Source organism: Sorex araneus, chromosome 1 (genome assembly GCF_027595985.1).
Source record: "Sorex araneus isolate mSorAra2 chromosome 1, mSorAra2.pri, whole genome shotgun sequence".
NCBI classification, from domain to species: domain Eukaryota; kingdom Metazoa; phylum Chordata; class Mammalia; order Eulipotyphla; family Soricidae; genus Sorex; species Sorex araneus.
In genome coordinates, this window is record NC_073302.1 from 35722593 (window position 1) to 35743932 (window position 21340).

At 50.7% G+C, this 21340-nt stretch overlaps 1 protein-coding gene across 1 annotated transcript in view; it reads left to right on the top strand.

The window, feature by feature from the left end:
* Positions 1 to 21340, top strand: part of CCDC180 (coiled-coil domain containing 180) — a 58780-nt gene that overhangs the window by 22499 nt on the left and 14941 nt on the right. Inside the window, exons 16-29 of the mRNA XM_055125161.1 lie at positions 406 to 445; positions 604 to 659; positions 972 to 1124; positions 2923 to 3119; positions 7022 to 7197; positions 8418 to 8598; positions 9880 to 10026; positions 12124 to 12268; positions 12481 to 12597; positions 15474 to 15575; positions 16905 to 17015; positions 18573 to 18745; positions 19055 to 19107; positions 19221 to 19299. Coding sequence (XP_054981136.1) covers positions 406 to 445; positions 604 to 659; positions 972 to 1124; positions 2923 to 3119; positions 7022 to 7197; positions 8418 to 8598; positions 9880 to 10026; positions 12124 to 12268; positions 12481 to 12597; positions 15474 to 15575; positions 16905 to 17015; positions 18573 to 18745; positions 19055 to 19107; positions 19221 to 19299 — 1730 coding nt within the window. The remainder of the gene's footprint in view (positions 1 to 405; positions 446 to 603; positions 660 to 971; positions 1125 to 2922; positions 3120 to 7021; positions 7198 to 8417; positions 8599 to 9879; positions 10027 to 12123; positions 12269 to 12480; positions 12598 to 15473; positions 15576 to 16904; positions 17016 to 18572; positions 18746 to 19054; positions 19108 to 19220; positions 19300 to 21340) is intronic.

The window sequence follows — 21340 nt, forward strand, 5'->3', positions numbered from 1 at the left end:
CTGACTCCACGAGGCTGGGAATCTGTCGGGTCAATGAAGCGGCTCTAATGTCACAGGAATTCAGACGGAAACCACGGAGCCCCCTTGCAGCCCTTCCTGCCCCTTAGTTTGCATCCCTCCGTTGATTTGCATCCCTCAATCCTCCCTTGCCTTTTGCCCTGGATTGCCACCAAGATTGTCTCAAAACTAGATGCTTTTTGCATTAGCAGCTGCGATGTAGAGAGCTCGCTAGCCTCGTTGAGATTAAGGGAACTTGTTGCCTGGCGTGGGGACCCTCAGATCCGCCATGAAACATGAGGCTTCGGGGGAAGGTGGCTTTGCATCCAAGAACAGAGATGCTCTTGGAAGTCCGGCTCCGGAGGAAGGCCACGCCCTCACTCCACACCCTGTGTGTTTTCCTTCTAGGACGAGAATGGGGAAGTCATATTCAGAATTAGGGAACCAGGTAACACCTTTGTGATTCAAGCCCTGTTCTCTCCAAGTTCGCTGTTGTCTATTCCTTGTTGCCTGTGGTTCTGGACCTTGGGTTGGGGCTGTGGAGGGCAACTCCATGCTACTCGGGTAACCCGATTCTCCTTGTGTTTGGGGCCTGGCCATCGACAGAAGCTCATGAAAGAGAGCTCCTGGAGAGAATGAGGAAACAGAAGGAACGAAGCTCTGTCGAATTGAACATACTAGGGCTAAGCTCAAGACAAGAGTCCAGTCTAATGAGTGCCACAGAAGACTCAGAGAGAGGGCACGGCGTCGAGTTGGGGTCGCAAGCAAGCCTGCAAGAAGAGCCTGTGGTGGGCGACGGAAGGGATGGCTTGGCAGAAGACTCCGCTCAGGGATTAGCAGAAGTGCAGGGAAGAAGACAGAGCGGCTCAAGCACATCCCTGAGCCAAGAAGAGAAGAAGGCTGGGAAGGAGGAGGAAGAAGAGGGAGAAGAGAATGAAGAGGAAGGGGAGGAAGCCCAGGAGGCCGGGAAGCAGAAGGCGAAGGAGGCAGAAGGTGGGGAGGAGGGGGAGGTGATGAAGGAGGAGAAGCAAGAGGCAGTGGAGGAGCAGGAGACAGATGAAGAGGAGAATGCAGAGGAAGAGGAGGAGAAGGTCCAGGAAGAAACTGAGAGTGCATCTGTGAATGAGGTAAGCGGGCAATCGATTTGTTCTTGGGTAGGGATAAGTTTGCTGGATTCCCTGGGTTTGCTGGATTGTACTCTTCATACAAGTCGGGGTCCCCCAGTGGTGGTGTCTCCATTGAGATACAGATTTTTTTAAAAAGGCAAACTGCTGCCCACCTTTTATTTTTGTCACTAACGTTGCAATTCCCCTCTCACAACAGTGCTTTTTAGCATTCTCCCTCACTTCACATCTCACGTCCCAGAGCCTCTTGTAAAGTCACGCCTCACTTCTAAGGCTGCCCTCATCCTTCTGTTTTCTCCATTACTCTGTGCTGTACAGACCCGCTATGCTGTTCCATGCCTTTATTTGTTCATTCTTTGGTTGTGCAATAAAAAAGGACCTATTTCCAGGCTCTGGTAGAATTTCCTTAGCATGCAGAAAAGTGAGTCATGTGCTTGCATCTTCTCAAAACACCCAAACTCACAAAACAACGACAAACTCCATAATGAGATGGTGAAAAGCACTTTTTCTGACTTTTTTTTGGGGGGTGGTGGGGGGTGAAGGGTGGGTAATTGGCATATGAGACTTCTTTCTGAGCAGGGATCCAAGATCCAATGTCCAAAGGCATATGATAGAAAGGAATGCTGGAGACCAAGTATAAAAGAGTGACAGTTATTCAAATTATTGTCAGTCAAGGCAGGCTTCCATGTAGAATACCATAGCCTGGGTGGTAACATAAACAACTAAATTTTATCATGGTACTGGGGTCTGAGGAGTCCAAGACCAACAATAAGCAGATTCCATGTTTTATTAAGGCTAAATTCCTTGTTGAACATATGGCCTTCTTCTCCTCCCCCTTCTTCCTCTTCTTACCTTCTTCCCTTTCTTCTCCTACTTCTCATTCTCCTTCTCCTCCATTCCTTTTCCCTCGTTCTCCTTATTCCCCTTCTTTCTTCTCCTTCATCTCCTCCTTTCCCCTTTCCTTCTCCTCCCCTTCTCCTTCTCTGTCTTCTTCTCCCCTTTCCCCCACCTCTTCCCCTTCCTTTTCCTCCCTCTCCTTCTCTTCCTCCCACTCCTTTTTCCTTCTCTCTCCTCTTGCCTTTTCCTCAACTTCTCCTCCCTTATCTCATTCCTCCTCACCTTTTTCTTCCTCCTCTTCTCCTCTACTCCTCTTCTTTCTTCTCCTTCTTTTCCTCATCCCCCCTCCTCCCTCCCTTTCTCCTCTTTCCTACTTCCTTCTTTCTCCTTTCTTCCTCTTCTACTTCTTCCCTCTCCATCCCTCTCCTCCCCTTCCTTCCTTTCCTCCCTTTCCATTTCTCATTTCTTTTATTTTCCTTTCTTCTTCCTCTTCACACATAGAGAGTAAGTGTTCTACCAACAAGCTTCACCTCTGGACCTCTGATGGCTTTATTCTCACAATGTCCTCACAGGATAGAAGAACCAAGGGATCTCTCTTGGAATCTTTTATTCCATGCATAAGGTCTCTGTCTTCATGACCTAATCATCTCCCAGAGGCCTTGCCTCCAAATACTAATATATTGTGCCTATGAATTTGTGTGTGTTTGGGGTGGGGTGGGGTACAATAGTCTGTGGCAATTGTTGCTCAGCTCCAGCCAATAATACTATGTGGGCATATTGGCTCAGGATTTCTAAAGTTATACATTTTGAAAGAAATCAGATGTCAATGTTGAATTTCCCAGTTTTAAAAGGTGAAAACATTAAATGGGTAGAATACCTGTTACGGTCAAGATTCAACCCTCTGTCATTAAGACGTCTGTTTGATATTGTCAATTCTAAAGTGGTATTTTCTGTTTCGGCCAAGTTCCTAGAGGACTCTTCGGTGGAGATCCCTCAAGAAGACATGGAGTTCTTCACAACCTCGAGTGGGAATACATACTTTGTCTTCCTGTTTATGGACCAAGATGAAGGCTCCTCTGACCTGGACATGGAAGCCCCCTATGCTCAGCTGCTAGAACACGTCTTCATACCATCCTCAGTCATCTCAGAAATCAAGAGACAGTGAGTAGAAAACAAATTTGTTCTCATTCTCTTCCCAGAGTCTTACTAAGAAGGTGGAATATTAAAGCAAAATACTAGATTCCTTTCAGCAGAGGGTAACCAAGGGGAGAGATGGCAAGTACAGAGACCGGAGAGATAGTATAGTGGGCAGGGTGCTTGCTTTGCACATGAGTGCTCTGCTCCTCATTACTTTATGGGATGTTTGGTCCCCAACATCCCGTGCGATCCCCTGAGTACTTCCAGGATAGATGCCTGAGCTTGGGGCTGAGTAACCTCTGAGCATTGCTGGGTGCGCCCCCCCCCCCAAAAAAAAAATAAATCCTCCCAAAAGAAAAAGCACAATAAAAGTAGCCCTTGTTCAGGAATTATTTGCAGTCATAGGTATCCTCTGTGGGAGTGACCCTCACCCCCTCCCACCCCCCATAATATCCCTTCCAATATCCATTCCAAGATGCCTTGCTGACTTAAGTTTTGTCCGTGAGAAATTCCAGTCTACAGGAATGCTTCTGTATTCTTGATCCTGGAACATTTCTAATCTTGGGGTTTGGTGGTGGTTGTGGGGGACCACACACAGTGGTTTTCAGGGGTCACTCCTGGCAGTGCTCAAGGGGCCATTCAATTCTGGGGATGGACCACCAGGCTCCCACAGACAAAGCATGCAATCCAGCTTCTTGAGATATTGCTAAAAATGAAATATGTGTTCTTCGATGTGGCCATAAAACTCATTTTTATTTCTGAGTAGTGCTCCTTTATCTAGAAATGCACTTCATTTTATTTATTCATTCTGCCACTGTGGGACATTGGGATTGTTTTCTGTTTGGGGTCCTACCAATAATAACGCTCTATAAGCCTTCTTGTACAAGCCTTGGCAGGGGGCGGGGGGTGCTCTGCATTTCTGTTAGCTATCTCACTGAGTGGAATTGCTAAGACATGGAGTTGTATGTCCATCTAGAGGAAACATGGCCCAAAGATGCTAGCAAAGAGGTTTTTTATTGGAGAGGGCGGGCACACCCAGTGATGCTCAGGCATTACTCCTGGCTCTACACTCGGGAATTATTCCTGGCATACTTGGAGCAGGTACCATACAGGATACCAGGGATCTAGAACTCAGGGTGGCCACATGCTAGGCAAACACCCTTCCCACTGTATTGTCACTCCAGCCCAATTTTTTTGTTTGTTTGGTTTTGGACCACACCCGGCAGTGCTCAGGGCTTATTCCTGGCTCTGCACTCAGGGAATCACTGCTGGCGGGCTGGAGGGTGCGGGGGCGGGGGCGGGGGGCCCACTGGGGAGAACCATATGGAGTGTCAGGTATCAAACCAAGTTGAGCCATATGTAAGGCAAAAACGCCCTACCCACTATCGTATCACTACAGCCTCCTCGTAAAGATTTTTTGAGTGTTTTTTTTAGCAGTTTAGCAGTACACAGCCACATGTGAGAGCTCTGATTGCTCCAAGGCTGCGTCAGCTCTGGTGTTTCTGCAGTTTGATTTTTAACCACTTGGTACACATATAGCAGTATTTCATGGTGCTTCTAATTTATCCTTTTCCCGACGAGAAGTGATATGATGCCACTTGTTGGCCTTTTGCTGACCTTTTTGTTTTGTGAAATTCCTAGCCAAATCTATAGTTTCCCTTCAGTCTATTTTCTTATTCATGAAGATCCTAATGGTACTTTCCTCCCAGGCCCACATGTAGCACCTGTTTATTCCAACGCTACTCTTGCCTTATTATTCTCTTGAAGGTGTCTCTTAATGAAGTAAATGTCTTAATTTTAATGAATTTAAATTTATTGATTTTCTATTATCAGTTAGGCTCATTTGTATCCTGTTTAAGAAATATTTGCATATCACCAGGTCACAAAAATATTCTCCTGTTATTCACTGCAAGTCTACATTTTTAATTTAAAATGGACTTGGGGAGCTGGAGAGATAGTATAGCAGGTAGGGTGCTTTCCTTGCAGCCACCCCAGGCTCAGACCCCAGCACCTGATATGGCCCCCTCAACCCTGACAGAAGTGATCCCTGAGTTCAGAGCCAAGGGTTTTGGCTGCTGTGTGTGAGGTAGGAGTGGAATTCCTCTTTTCCCCATGTGGATGGCAGGTAACCTGGACCCTGTGAGAACAACTTTCTCCCCCCTCTGCCAGCTGGGCTTTCTTCTGCTTCTCTCTCTGCCTGTCATTGCCAAGCTCCATCACTTTACTTGATTGCTGGAGTTTAATTCTACATCTTCAGATTTGCTGGTCAAAGTCCTTTAGCTTTTGGGTCAGAGCAGGAAGTGTTTGCCCTGCACACAGCCCACTCAGGTTCCATCCCTGGGATCCCATATGGTTCCCTGAGTGTGCCAGGAGTGATTCCCTGAGCGCAGAGCCAGGAGTAAGCCCTGAGCACCACTGGTGTGGCTCAAAGACAAACAAACAAACAAACAAACAAACAGTCCTTCCACGCTGATCTTCCCTGTGGTTATTTTGACTGTCCTTGGCTCTTTAGATTTCCAAAGAAACTAGAAATGATCTCAACAATTTCCATAAGAACACATCACTTATGCTTTTTGAAAAACCCGATATTGCATTGAATCTATAGACACACTGCAAGAGAACCAAAACTCTTAACAATACGCATACTCCAGAATCATTATCAGTTTTTAAAAAGAAGAAATGATAAATTGGGGAAAATATAGGCAGCTCATATTACAAACAAATTATTGCATGTCCTTAAAGAGTGCCTAGAGATTGATAAGGTGGGAAAAAGGTATGTAATGGAGAAATGAGCAAAAGTTATTAATAGGGGGCTAGGGGGACTGCTCAAAGGAATGGAGCACAAGTCTTGCATGTCTAAGGTCCTTGGTTTGAGCCCGGCTGGGGTGACCCTGGTGGCTCTAAGCACCGTTGGGCCCGAGCTGCAATGCACTGTCAGGTTTAAGCCTTGCCCTAGTGGACATGCAGTACCAGGAATGATCCCCAGCACCATGAGAGCGATGCTTATGTAAAATGCTATTCATGGGGCTGGAGCAATAGCACAGTGGGTAGGACATTTGTCTTGCACGAGGCAGACCCAGGTTCAATTCCCAGCATCCCATATGGTCCCCCGAGCACCGCCAGGGATAATTCCTGAGTGCAGAGCCAGGAGTAACCCCTGTGCATTGCCGGCTGTGACCCAAAAAGCAAAAATTAAATAAATAAATAAAATTTAAAAAAGCTATTCATGGGTATTATGCAGAGAAAGAAGCAAAATAGTCTTAAATACATAAACACAAGCTCCAGCTTGGTTACAGAATAACAGAGCGCCAAAGCTTGCCAGTACCGCTCTGAGGCTAGAGAAGCAGGTGCTACTGTTGGTTTCTGGTGCCAGTACAAGCGGACTTGCTCTGGAAACAATTGGCCCACATGACATGAACTACAAATGTAATTTGGCCTTTGATGTAATACGGGTTCAGGGCATCTATCCTCTAGAAAGGCTTCTATGCTCGACACAGAGGGTAAGTCTCTTCACTGTCACCTCCATTCTGAATGCACTGGGAGCCGCCCGAAGCCATCCACCATTGGGTCTGGCCGAATGAACGAGAGCACACCTACACACAACACCACTGAGAGGTGAACGGGCCGGACAGAGGAGGAAGGGGCTGGGGGAAGCCCTCTCTCTGCCCACCGGGAATGGCGTCTCCCTGGCCACGATTTATTGATCTAATTTATTTATGCTTTTGGGGTCACACCAAGTGCTGCCCAGGGGTTGCTTCTGGCTCTACACTCGAGAATCACTCCTGGCAGTGCTCGGGGATGCCGGAGATTGAACCTAGGTTGGCCGCGTGCAAAGGCGAACGCTCTACCAGCGCTGCACGATCACTCCAGCCCACCCCCCGGCCACAATTGCTGGTGGAGCTGACCCGACTGCTCGCTCCCTTCAGGCTCAGAAGTGGCTTCTTTGAGCACCTGGAGAAGTGGTTTGACCAGTATTCCCTCAATACCCGGATCGATGTGGCCACGAAGGTCGATGTGCTGGACTCAGAGCTGGAGCTGCACCTGCAACTGTACCAGCCCAAGGCCCAGAACATAAAAGAGGACATCTACAACGTCAGGGCAGGTACGGACCCTGGACCGGAAGGTCTCGGTGCCACTCCCCCAGAGTTTGATGAGCGTTGTCATGCTACGAAGGGTCTGTGAGGGCGTCACAGCTCCCAGGCTGATAGTGAAGAAGTAGATCGCTCTATTTCTATTTTTATTATTTTTTCTCTTTTTGGGGTCACACCCGGCGATACACAGGGATTACTTCTGGCTCTGCACTCAGGAATTACCCCTGGCGGTGCTCAGAGGACCATATGGGATGCTGGGAATCGTACCCATGTTGACTGCGTGCAAGGCAAATGTCCTACCTGCTCTTCTATTGCTCCAGCCCAAGATCATTCTATTTTTAGATCATTATATTTTTCTCTTCGGTGCTGAAGTGAAGATTATTGTCACAGCTGCATGAAACCCAGTTCTATCCTATACCCATGCGGATGCTGTGGGCACAAAACCTTAGAATCAGAGCCATCATTAGGTCCGACATTTCTAGCTGTGTGACTATGAGCAATTTAAGGTACCTCTCCGATCCCTCCCTCTCCTGCAGATAGAGATGTTGGTGGTGGGAATTAAGTCTCCTTGAATGGCACCACGAGGAATCGTGACCACAAGTATAAGCAGCTGGTAGATGCCACAGGCTCAAAAAAATAAAAAATCTAGCCATTAGTTCCATTATATAATTTACAAGACTTTAAAAAAAAAGCATACCACACTGCAGAGCTCTATTTGGGGGGGCACACTATTTTGTTTTTTGGGCCACACCCAGCTCACTCCTCCTGGCCCCAGGGAGATCAGGTAGGGTGATCGGGTCTGGCTCCTGGCTCCTGGTTCTCTTCATCCCTCTCCCCACCTTTAGAAAGGAGTTTATTGGGCTTTGGGTCCTTGGAAATCTGTGTCCAATGATATTACGGAACGAAGCCCTGCTCTGGCCAGTTGTTTCTCCCCAGGTTCCCTGCCTGATGCCTCCTCCCTGGCGCCCTCTCCCCACCCGCCTATCACCACACCCCATCTCGAAGCCTTTCTCCCCTTCCCAGGGAGGCGGGGTATCTCCCTGCTCACAGCCGATGCGCCTCCCCCCACCCACTCCCACCCCAGGACTGGCCAGGGCACCCAGCTGAGGACTCCCGGGAGAGGCCACTCTCACGGTTCACCGTGCCAGGTGCAGACTGTGCCAGGAGGGGGCCCGGAGGTCCCCAGGCCTCAGCCCTTCCTCCTCCCCCTCCCCCCTCTCCCACCCCCCAGCGGAGCTCACGCTCCACCAAGAGCGGCTGGAGCGGCACTGCGCGGGGGTGGTGGAGAGCCTGCGGAAGGAGCAGATGATGTTCCGCCAGTTCCAGGAGGAGCAGAGCCTCAAGAGCAAGACCTTCCACAGCAAGGTCTACGACATGGAGCTCACCATCCTGAACACCACCAAGAGCCAGAGGTGAGCGGCCCGGGGGTCTCCGGGAGCTGCTCTGCAAAGGGGCGTTCCTCGAAGGTGGAGCAGAGAGTCCGGGTGGGGGCGGGGGCGGGTGTTCCCAGGGTTCCCGCAGCAGCACCCTCTGCATCTCAGGTCACTTTTGCACAAGAGTGAGTGTAAGTGCCGCAAAACTTAAAGCTGAGGAGGGGGGTACCCAGGGCTCTGGGGGAGTGCACTGCCAGAGAAAGGAAAGCCCCACGGGGGGGGGGGGTGGGCAGAGCAATAGGACAGCGGAGAGGGTTTTTGCCTTGCATACAGCCGACCCAGGTTCATTACCGCATCCCATATGATCCTCCAAGCACTGCCAGAGTAATTCCTGAGTGCAGAGCCAGGAGTAACCCCTGAGCATCGCTGGGTGTGACCCAAAAAGCAAAATAAATAAATTTAGAAAACAAAATGATTTAAAATAATGATGATGATAATAATAATAATCACTGTCACTGTCACTGTCATCCCATTGCTCATCGATTTGCTCAAGCGGGCACCAGTAACGTCTCTCATTGAGAGACTTATTGTTACTGTTTTTGGCATATCCAATACGCCCGGGTAGCTTGCCAGGTTCTGCTGTGCGGGCTCCATACTCTCAGTAGCTTGCCGGGCACTCTGAGAGGGACGGAGGAATTGAACATGGGTCGGCCCTGTGAAAGGCGAATGCCCAACCGCTGTGCTATCGTTCCAGCCCAATAATAATAATAATAATAATAATAAGCCCTGGATGGTCAGAGAGTGGGCATGCGGCCCACGGGGTTCCTTGCTGTCCCTGCAGAAAGGGAAGTACAGGAGGGTCTAGAGGGCAGGGGGCTCAGGGGGGTCTCCTAAGAGACCCTCAAGGGTGGGGTGTGCTTAGGGCCGAGTCAGGGCTTCTGGGATCCCGGCAACTTCGGATGGGATTTCAGGTGGCAGCTCCTGCATGGGGGGTGAGGAGGTGGGGCTGCTGGGGGTTCAATCAGGGAGTAGGTGAGCCCCCCACATGAGCCTGAGTACAGTTCTCCGGGGTGGGGGTGGCAGCTGGCACGGGTGGGCTTGAGTGGGAAAAGGGAATTTGCTGGGAGGGAGAGTGATGGCGGGGTGTCAGGAGGAAGACCCCCGAGAGTCTCCTGCCAGCGAGATGGCGGGAGCCAGATGCTGCCCTTCTAGCCCTGGGCATCGCGTGCGGGGCTCCGGGGTTCCTGCGGGGGCGGGCGGGGGCGGGGGCAGGCGGCCACCCTCCCCCACCCGAGCTGCACGCCCCTCCTTGCTCCCCAGGCTGCTCAACGTCAGCAGCATGATGCACAGGGAGCTGATGGGCTACGTGGACGTGGCCCAGGTGTCCCTGCGCAGCTTCCGCCAGTACCTGGAGGAGAGCCTGGGCAAACTGCGCTACACCAACATTGAGTTCATCAAGCAGTGCAGGTGGGAGCCGCGGCAGGGCGTCTCGTTCCCCCCCCCCCCGCCCCCCCCCCCACTTACTGCCACACACTGTGCCGGATGCGAGACTGCCCAGTCCTACCTCTTTCCTGCTTCTTTTTGCACCCGGGGATCAGTCCTGGTGGGGTGGGGTGGGAGGAGGGGGGATTGAACCCAGGTCAACAGCAGGTGAAGCAAGCACCCTTCCCCATTGTCCTACAGCTCTGACCCCCACCTTACCTCTTTATTTATTTATTTATGCGGGTTTTGTTTTGGGTTTGGGTTTGGGCCTGCGTCCTACGATGTTCAGGGATTACTCCTACCTCTGTGCTCAGGGATCACTCCTGGCACTGCTCAGAGGACCCTCGGTGGTGCCAACGATCAATCCCATTTGTAGGCGCACGGTCCAGTGGCGTCCTGAGCATTCACCGTGGACTGAGGCTACCACCATCCAGCAATGTTTTTTTTTTTTTCTTTTTGGGTCACACCCAGCGATGATCAGGAGCTACTCCTGGCTCGGCACTCAGGAATTTCTCCCGGTGGTGTTTGGGGGACCATATGAGATGTTGGGGATCAAACCTGGGTCGGCTGTGTGCAAGGCAAACGCCCCCCCCCCCACACACTGGATTATCACGCCAGCCCCTCCAGCAACTTTCTTCACCTTTGTGAATGAAAAACTCCAAACTCCATTAACTCCCATTTTCCTCTCCCCGGATCCGGGGCAGCCACTGTTCTGCCTTCTGTCTCTGTGGATCTGAAGGGTCTAGGTCCCACATACAAATGCAGTCACACGGCACCTGGCCGCCCGCATGTCTGGCTGCTCCCACTTTATACAGTGTCTTCACGGCCCCCCACACTCAAGCCTGGGACAGAGAAGCACCCCCTTCTCGACTGAAGACAGTGCTACTGGACGTCCACACCACATTTTCTTTACTTTTTTCTTTTTTAATTTATTTACTGAATCACTGTGAGAACAGTTACAAGGCTTTCATGTTTGAGTCTCGGTCGTACAGTGATCAAACACCCATCCCTTCACCAGTACACATTTTCCACCACCAAAAAAACCCCCGGTGTACCCCGCATCCCACCCTTACCCCTGCCTGTGTGGCAGCTAATTTCCACATTACTCTCTCTCTCTACTTTGATCACATTCAATCTTTCAACACCAGTCCCACCATTATTACTTGAAATTTTCCCCCCAACACCCAGACCTGCTGAAAAGGCAACATTAGACAAATTGTTTTCAGTTGCTGGTTATGAATAGCATATGACGTCACACAGCTGCAAGAGTGGCCACGCGATCTTGGGATTCTAAAATTTTGATAATTAGGTCTAGAGAGATTTCTACCAAGAGCCTCTCTGTTCCGAGATTCGTTTGTATTGTCTCTGGGATCATGGCTGCTAAGGAGCTTAATAAGAAGCCGGGGGCCGTTCATGGGCGACATCTCAGAGTCCCTTTGGGGCGGGGGAGGAGAAGGACCGGCTCCTCCCCTATCCCATGAGGCCTGGCTTGTGCCATCACTGCTGGCCCGTACCTGGATTTTCTAGTGAATTCTGGAAGATGGCGGCCGCCGGGATCCCCAGGGAATAGGCGAGGGACAGCACCTGCTCCCATCTGGGGTCCACACCACATTTTCTTTTCTTTTACTCTTTCTTTTCTTTTCTCCACCTGGTGGCGCCCAGGGGTTACTTCTGGCTCTGCACTCATGAATTACTCCTGGTGGTGCTTAGGGGACCATATAGGTTGCTGGGGATTAAGCCAAGGGCCGGCCACAGGCAAGGCATACGTCCTCCTAGCTGTACTATCACTCTGCCCCCACAACACCATTTCTTCCTTACCAGCTCAATTCCCTGGCAGACGCTCGGGTTGTCTCTCCCTGTATCTGTCCTCAGACTACCCATGTTCACTCAGGTGAACGTCAGTTGGCCCTTTTAACTGGAAGTCTTGCCACCCAATAGCATTTGGGATGGGTAGAAAATTTTCCAGCGCCCCCCCCCCCCGCCCCGCCACCCAATAGCATTTGGGATGGGTGGAAAATTTTCCAGCGCCCCCCCCCGCCCCGCCACCCACTGTGACTTTTGTTTCACTCCGACTGTCTTCAGATTGTTTTCAGAGGGAGGCAACTTTTCTATTGAAGAAATGGAGACCCTGTGCCAACGGCTGGAGAAGGAAGCTTCTCGGATCGAGTCCGTTGAGAACGTGATCATGATCAACATGGAGAAGATGGAGAATGATTACATGGACCAGGTGGATGAGCCTGCCCCTCCCCCTGCCAGGACTCCTGGTTGCAAGGTTCCCCCCGCCCTCCCCCCCCGTCTCTGCCCACTCGCTCACTACCCGTTAAGCTGGTTAAGCCCCATTTCCAGCCAGGAATTGAGCCTGATTCTCTTTGCTTTTGAAAGTCCAAAAGTTGCCACTTAGATAAGCTGCCCATCTTTACCTTTTCTTTTTCTTCATAGGCCAGTGATGTCATCTGCAAGTTTGAAAATAAGTTCCAGAACTTGTATGCAGACCTTTTATTCATAGAGAAGATCCAGCGTTTGCTGACAAACCTACAGCTGCACATCAAGTGTGAGGTAGGCTGGGTCCCACCTTCCTCCACACCCTGCAGTCAGGCATAGCCCCAGGTCCTGGGGTGAGTGGGCAGGGCTGGTCCCTTGGTGGTCCTTGTGGCATTTGCCCTGCAGTCCAGCAAGGAAGCCAGAGATGAGATCACGAAGCCTCTGACACCCGTGAGGTCTCCTGCACTGCAGCTTTACCTAACTGGCCTGTTTCAGTGAGCTATATTAGTCCTCCGAAGAATGGTATGGATCAAGCACTTTTGTTTTCCAATAGTACTTCTTAGAATTTTGTTTTGTTTGTGTATTTGTTTCTTGGGCCACACCCAGTGGTTCTCAGGGCTTACTCCTGGTCTTTCACTCAGTCGTCACTCCTGGTGGGTCTTGCAGGACCATATGTGGTGCCAAGGATCAAATCCAAATTGACCGCATGCAAAGCCAAGGGCCTTACCCACTGTACTCTCTCTCCAATCTGGATTTCTTAGAGTTTTCAGTAGGTGAATGTGTATTGGATGTGTGCTATATGAGTATACCGTGATCAATTGAGAAGAAAGATAGTATGTGTTATTTTCCAAAATTATTTGACAGCCAGATCCTAATTTTAATGAATAGCCGACAGAGTCAGTGTCCTTAAAGAACAACCATTGCAGCTGCTTATAGAACAGATAGATAGTACAAGGGTCAAAGCACTTGCCTCGCGTGCATGTGACCCCAGTGTGATGCCCAGCACTGCATATGGACCTTTGAGCAGCACCAGGAGTGACCCCTGAGTGCAGAGCCGGAAGTAAGCCTTATGCACAGCTGGGTGTGACTCCCCCCCCCCAATAACCAAAATAAGTAAGTAAACAAATAAACAGCCTTTGAAAGACAGATATTCTCTCACTTCTTACTTCCCAAATACCAATGGTGTTGGGTAACATAGGGACTGAGTGTGGGCCTGCATCATAAGAAACCAAGGATTCACTGAACCAGTCCTGGATGGATTGATACTCAGTGTCAAGATTGTGAATTGGAGACCGTCAACCTAATTTCAGTTACAGTCTGAATAGTCTTCCCCCCTCTGCCTTTTAACCTGCTTCACCCATTTTTCCCACTACCCAGAGTCAGGTGGGCTGGATCGAATCTAGGTCAGCTGCATGCAAGGCAAACACCCTAACCACTGTACTATCTCTCTGCCCCATAAACTCATCTTATGCATCAACTACACTTCAAGTAATCTGGAAAAATTAAAAAAATTAATTTACTCAGCTTTCTTTTCTACATATGAAATTATGGGATAAATATATATGCATATATACACTATATATTAAATGGGACCCGGGGCTGAGATCTCCAAGACTGCTCGGATCGGGACTGGGCCTCTTCCACCCAGATCCCTCATTTTCCAGTAGCTAGGCGGTCACACCCAGAAACTGCCCCAAGAGCCGTGTAATCCCATCAATGGCCAACATCCAGAGACTATAAAACCAAGCTCCTGGAAGCGCTTTCGACATCTTATAGCCTAGTTTTCCCTCTCGGAGAACCTGGACAGCTACAGAGAGTTTCCTGCCCACATGGGAGAGCCTGGCAAACTCCTCATGGTGTATTAACATGCCCAAACCAGTAACAATGATGGGTCTCATTCCCCGGACCCTGAAAGAGCCTCCAATGCGGCACTGTTGGGAAGGATGAGTAAAGAGAGGCTGCTAAAATCTCAGGGCTAGGATGAATGGAGACGTTACTGAGACCGCTCGAGAAAATCAATGATCAATGGGATGATGATGATGATGATGATGATGATGATAATGATATTAAAATGTTTATATACAGACCAAAAAAAAGTTTGCCACTTTCTATTTATACATTTTTTAATTGTAAATCTGCAAATATTTTTAGATACCATTTAAATGACTGCTTTTCCTAAATGTGCTGCTGGGTTTTGCTTCATGGCTCCTTCTGGAGGAGCTTCTGGTGGATTTCCCCTACAACCACACACAGTGTCCACATACTTGCACAGGAAATTAATTACACTGGGGATGGGGGTGGAGCGGGGACACAGCTCCCAGAGCTAAACTATTGGTTCCAAGAGTCAATGTTTTTAGTCTGTCATTGGACCCAGGACCTCATACACGCACCTGCTCTCCCTGCGATGGTGCTGGGGCCTGACCCTTTGCATGCTTGGGGTGGGGGTGGGGGGCGGGGTGGCTTCCTTCCCAGAGTTTCTGGGGTTTCCTAGCTCCCTCAACCAGCACTATGAGTGGCCAGTTTTATTTTTAAAGCTTATCTCTCTTTGCTCTGTTTTGTTTGGGGGCCACGCCCAGCAATGCTCAGAGCATATTCCTGATTCTGTATCAGGAATAACTTCTCTGATGCTCAGGGAACCATATGGGATACCCAGGATTGAACCCAGGTTGGTTGAATGCAAGGCAAGCACCCAACCGGCTCTATTGATCTGGCCCCTAAGCTTATCTCTGTAATTTTGTTCAAGCGGGCACCAGTAATGTCTCTCATTGAAAGACTTATTCTTGCTGTTTTTGGCATATCCAATATGCATGGGTAGCTTGCCAGACTCTTCTGTGTGGGCTCAATACTCTCGGTAGCTTGCTGGGCTCTCCGAGAGGGGCAGAGGAATCGAACTCGGGTTGATAGATAGACAGATAGATAGATAGATAGATAGATAGATACTTACTATCTCTGTGATAGCAAAAATAAATAAATAAATAAAACACCCAATGTCTTTTGTATTTTGCCCATATTGATAAGATTGCACAGTCCCCCCTCCATTTCATTCTTCCAGCCATTGACCCATCTTTCAGATAATATGTTGCTAATATATTTTGCTGAACAATTTCCTGATTTTTTTTAAAGTATTCTAGCAACAAATACCAGAACCTCTGTTTTTTTTTTTTCCCTAGGTGGCAAAATCCAATCTGCAGACAGATGGATTAAATTCTTGTCTGGAACGGCTTCAGAGCAAGGTAGAAATGTGTCATAGCTCACCAGCAGATAAAGTAAGTGTTCAGTAGATGCGACACTAAGAATGGGGAAGATGGGTCATACTGGAATCATACGCTGAAAAAGACACTGGCGTCTGTGGTCAGGTTGCTCCGGTACCAGAGTGACCGCTGAGCTTCCTAGTTCACCTTCATTTTTATTCAGTGGGATTTTGGCACAAGAAACCAGTGCCCGCCCCCAACCACCCCCCGGCCCCCGAATGCAGTGGGTTCTCCTGAGTGTGGGTGCTGGCACCCATCCTCCCTGCCCTCGATGCCTCAGGAACCCCTCATGGAGCAATGGCTGAAGCAGCTCGCTGCCAGCAGAACAATCACCTTCTGTTTGATTTTTCACGGGTTTGTTTTGGGCACTGCAAACTGGCGGCTTCTGTTTTCTCCGGATAAGCCACATGTCAAGTCTCCTTGGGAGCAAAGAGGAGAAGCCAGGCTCTAAGTGCCTGCCACGATCCTCGTTAGCCAGCCAGCCAGCCAGCAGGCGAATGTCTGGACATTTTGGTCATTTCTTTGCTCTTTTTGGAACAAGTGTGCCCCATAATCTTTCATCTACAGTGCACTCAGGCACCCCAAGAAAAAGTTGTCTCAGTGCAACTTACTTGAATGAGAGATGCATTCCTCACCAGGCTCCGCCTATAAAAACATTATTTTTTTTTCTTTTTGTTTTTTGGGCCACAGTAGACTGGGCTCAGGGATTACTCTTAGCACAACTCGGGGGACCATATGAGATGCTGGCATTGTAATATTTGCTACTTGAGAATAACTTCACGCATCCCCAGAGCGTGGAGAGTATGTTCTCTCTATTGCTCTCATTTTCTATGTTGGTGACATGTTACGTGTTTCATGTAGACCTTTCTACACATCCCCTGAGGTTGCTAGCACGAGGGTGAGGGTCATGCAGTCGTAAGTCCTTACTTTTTCCTCCTTTCCTCTCTTTCCTCCTCTGGTCTTGCTGATGCATTCCTGGGGAGCAAGGGCAACATTAACCTGCCATCACCCCACTCAACAGACCCGGTAGCATCACCTCTGTCTCTCCAGCTAGGGGACAGACCACGTTCCCATCACAGATGGGAGACTGGGGGGAGCGAGTTTAAATCATTTGCCAAAAGGTCCCCATGGGAGCAAGAATCGGACTCCCACTGCCCCTGAGTGAAAGACGAAGGTCCCAGTGCAGCTCCCGAGAACAGACCCACCGTTCCCCACCCTCTACGCAGGTGGCCACCTCCCTGGAGCCCTGGGTGTGCTCACTGGTCAGCCCACCCATTCCTGCACTTCCCATGGGGTCCCCCTACCCTCCTGCAGCCTGTTTCCCGAGGCTTTCTTCCCTGTGATCACTAGATAGTAACCACAGAGGACCTCCATGACTTTGTCCAAACCTGGAAAGGAAAACTGGACCAGAGGATTCAGTACCTCAACTGCATGCTGGTCAACACACAAGTCATCTTCAATGTAAGCAATGACGGGGGCTGGGAGCAGTGAGGGGGCGGGTAGTGGGGAGCAGCAGGCCAGTCTGGGGCCAGGGATGGACTGTTGGGAGGCCACAGGGTCAGCAGAGTCCTGGGAAGAGCGGGCACCCTCTTGGACAACCTGGGAGGCCTTTGGAAAGACCACGAGCTGTGCAGTCAGAGCAGGCTCAAGTAGAGAGGGTCCTTTCCCTGCATTGGTCTTCTCGGAGACACCCCCGCCAACTGCCCACTGCCTGGCACCCCGTCCTCCCCCCATTAGGAATCTGAGCTCATGCTGCCCACCAGCCTTGGCCAGCCTCACAGCCCAGCCTCTTTCTCCCCGTCTCCCTCCCCATGCCCAGAGCAAGACATGGACTTCCCTTCATGCCATTCTAACTACCTCACCTGGTCCCCTGTCCCCTGCCCACCTAGCAGTTCCTGTCCCCTCACTCCCCCTGAGCGTCAACCAGTCTGAGCTCATCCCTTGCCTGTCCCGGTTTCAGCTCTGCCATCCCTGGAACGGTCACTCCCCGCTAAACCTTCCCCTAGCCCTGGTCTCAGGCGGGTCCTCTTGGCCCCTCAGCATCTCCTGTTTCCCCATGAACTCTCAGAGAGTGCCCGAGGACTCTGTTTTAGGGGGAATATCCCCAGAGTAGCTATCCTGAGGGGTTATCACCCCATAGTCAGCCCCTCTGGCCAGGTCTGGAACATCAGGGGCACTCAGCCTGTTTCCAGACCTGGGATGGGGGTCTGGAGCCAATGGTAGCATAGGGAGTACTTTGCTCCTCAGATTCTGCTCTGACCGCCCTCAGCCACTGCTCCTTTCAGCCAAGTGTTGAACCAGATCTTCTTTTTATGGGGGTGATGGTGGTGGGGATGGCGGGAGAGGCGTGTCTCCCACCCTGCCACAGGTGGAGACTCTGATTGCACCGCTAGAACTGAACTCAACGGGACACCGGGAGTTCAGCTCTGCTCCCTTGCAGGGTCTGGCCCCCTGTCAGAACATTGAGAAGGGCCTAACTAAGCCCACAAGTCCCTCTGTCTCTCTCTAAGGTCCAGCTGGCGGAGGGATTGGCCTCTTAGTGACTAAGGCAATCGTGCATTCACCCGCGCATTTGATCAGAAACATCCCCTGTGCATTCCTGCTGGCCCATCTTAGCCGTCTGTGGCTCATTGAAGACACTGGACCTCTTCCCTGGTAGTCCCAGGCTCACTTTGGATCAGCCTCTTTGTCGAAGGGCACGTTCCATGTCCCTGACTGTCTGGCTCCCTGGACACAAGAACCACGAGGATAAGGCTGTCCCCAGGGCACTGCCTGCAGTATCCGTGGACCCAGGCCGGGCTTTGCAAAGAGCAGACATTCGGAGCATTTTTGTTTTGGTCGGGCACGCCTGGGCCGATGCCCTCTGAGGGAGCACTGACATGACTCCGTTATGGAAGGGGCAGAGTCACATAGGAGTTGATGGCTTCTGTGCCAAGCGAAGGTGGGGCTGGGACGTGAAGTAGCCCACACCCCGCTGCGACTTGGCTGGGCCTCTTGTACCTTCTCTCCGGCCCACAGGACAATGTCATAAAGAACTCTGACCTAGAGAGTGACGAGCCAGTGTCCTCTGATATTGCTGAAGACGACGCCATCATGGACCAGCTCACCCCCGAGTCCTTCATCCAGCCAAGCCGCATTGGGAAGTCCATGATAGATGACCCGGCTCTGGACGTGATCAAGAAGATCCTGCAGTGAGTGGCCCCTTGACCAGCATCGCACACCTATCCACCAGGTACCCGGGTGAACCCAGCCCTGACCACCTGTGCCCTCGAGCCCAGGCTTGTCCTCAGAGCCTCCATTTTATCCCCTTCTCTGACCTGAAGCAACAGGTGAGACCCTGGGCTGGCTTTCTGGGATCACGGGAACGATCCCAGCAACGTTGTAGGCTCACAGGGATGGTCCCACTGGCTCTGTGGGCTCACGGGGTTGGTCTCGCTACCTACCCTAAGAGGTGCTCGTGTTCACTGGGCAACAATGCACCCCCTTTCCTTTGGTTTCAGACCCGTCTCAAAAAGTTTGTCCCGTCAGTGTGAGATGGAACGGCTCCAGACAGGTAGAGGCCCACAGGGCTGAGATTCTTGGGGGACTGGGGAACCCATGGTGCCGCCCAGCCCCTCCTCACCTAGATCCTTCTGCTCTCTCCTCCCGGGCGCTCCTCACTTGAAGCCTTCAAGCACCACCGGCCTCGACTAGAAATGTCGACGAAGAAGACCATATCCATGGCCAGCGCCTACTCTTTGGGCAGGTAGGGATGCTGGTTCCTCTGGGGTCCCTTGAAACACAGGCCACTCCTGCCTTTCCCAGGCTGACCTCAGAAGTCACTGCCCGTGCCGGCAGCAGAGCGAGGCCCAGGCCAGGGTGGACTTGGTCACACACGCCTGCACTCTGGCCGGCTTCCTCCTTCACACAGTGCGCCTTTCCCGGACACCCTCCCTCACCCGGGGCTCCGGGCCTGAGAACTCGTGCAGGAGAGGTTTGGCAGGTGGAACTGGGCCCTGCTTCCTCCCACACACGTCGTTCTGGTCAGAAAGGGTGGCCTTCAAGAAGGGAAGTGCCTCCCATGGAGGGAGGCTGGGGGGAGTTGGAGATGGTGGTGGGGAGACAGGGGACATTGGTGGTGGGAAATGTACACTGGTGGAGAGATGGGTGCTGGGTCATTGTATGACTGAAACCCAATTATGAACAGCTTTGTAATGGTCTATCTCACAGAGATCCAATTAATTTTTTAAAAAAGTAATGTGGAGTTCATGCCCAATACAAGCAGCATAATCAATGGCTGAATAAATAGCAGTTCTCCTACATAGAAAGAAAGAAAGAAAGAAAGAAAGAAAGAAAGAAAGAAAGAAAGAAAGAAAGAAAGAAAGAAAGAAAGAAAGAAAGAGAGAGAAGGAAAGAAAGAAAGAAAGAAAGAAAGAAAGAAAGAAAAAGAAAGAAAGAAAGAAAGAAAGAAAGAAAGAAAGAAAGAAAGAAAGAAAGAAAGAAAGAGAAAAAAGGAACGAACGAAAGAAAGAAAGAAAGAGAGAGAGAGAAAGAAAGAAAGAAAGAAAGAAAGAAAGAAAGAAAGAAAGAAAGAAAGAAAGGAAGGAAGGAAGGAAGGAAGGAAGGGAAAGAGAAAGAAAGAAAGAAAGAAAGAAAGAAAGAAAGAAAGAAAGAAAGAAAGAAAGAAAGAAAGAAAGAAAGAAAGAAAGAAAGAGGGAGGAGGGAGGAGGGAGGGGGAGGGAGGGAAGGAAGGAAGGAAGGAAGGAAGGAAGGAAGGAAGGAAGGAAGAAAGGAAGAAAGGAAGGAAGGAAGGAAGTGAGGGAGGGAAGGAGGGAAGGAAAAGGGAGGGAGGGAGGGAGGGAGGGTGCTCTCGCCCAGAGTCCTGCCCAGAACCCCTTGAGGGGCAGGGCTCTTGGTTTGGGGAGGGGGGTCCCAGGCCAAGTGAGTCCCCACGCCGGTTTCCCTGAAGGCCGCTTCCAGGAGCCACATGGCCAAGCTGACTTTCTGTGCCTGCCAGGTACCCTCACTGTTATGTTTTTTTTTTTTTTTTTTTTTTTTGAAGAAAAAAGGAATCTTGGCTTTTGAGGAAGTTAACTGAGTGGTTCATGCCACCTTGCAAAGCTCCAGGTCTTTCTGGACCCAGTGCCCTCCACCATGTGGATTTGAACCATGGCCACGCAGGCAAAGGAGAGAAGCAGAAGTTAGTTCTGCCCGTGCCAGGCAGCCAGCCAGCCCTCCCCTACGGCATGGTGGCAGAGACCCTGGGGCAGGCGGGGTGGTGAGGGGTTTGGGCCCAGGAGGGCAGAGACCACGCTGGTGTCCTGAGCGAGGTCAGCAGTGCAGAGGCAGGGCGTGGCACCAACCAGGGCCTGGTGATCACCCCATATTCTGCGGATTATTCTTGCAGGTGTATTGGGCTTTCTCTGGTCGGTCCCTGATTAGAAGCGGGGCAACATCCAGGGACTTGGCACTTATTAGTCACATTCTAGCTGCTGGAGGCGGGGGGCCAGTGGTGATGGGAGTTGCTCTTTCATTTTCCAGATTATCCCAAGAGCTAGCCCTCTGCAGCTTCCTGCACGCTCAGCAGGCGACTTACCAAGCTGTTATGTTACAAGGGGGGGTTCCTGGGGCAGGTGTTGGCTGGTTAGGGGCCTGAGTTCTGAATTTACACGGGGATCCTGCCCTTGTTGGTTGGTATACCCGCACTCTCAGGAATTACACAATGAGATTCAGGCTTCAGGGGCTGCCATATGAACATTCAGGATGCCTAGTGAAATCTGGATTTCAACTGAGAGACACACAACACA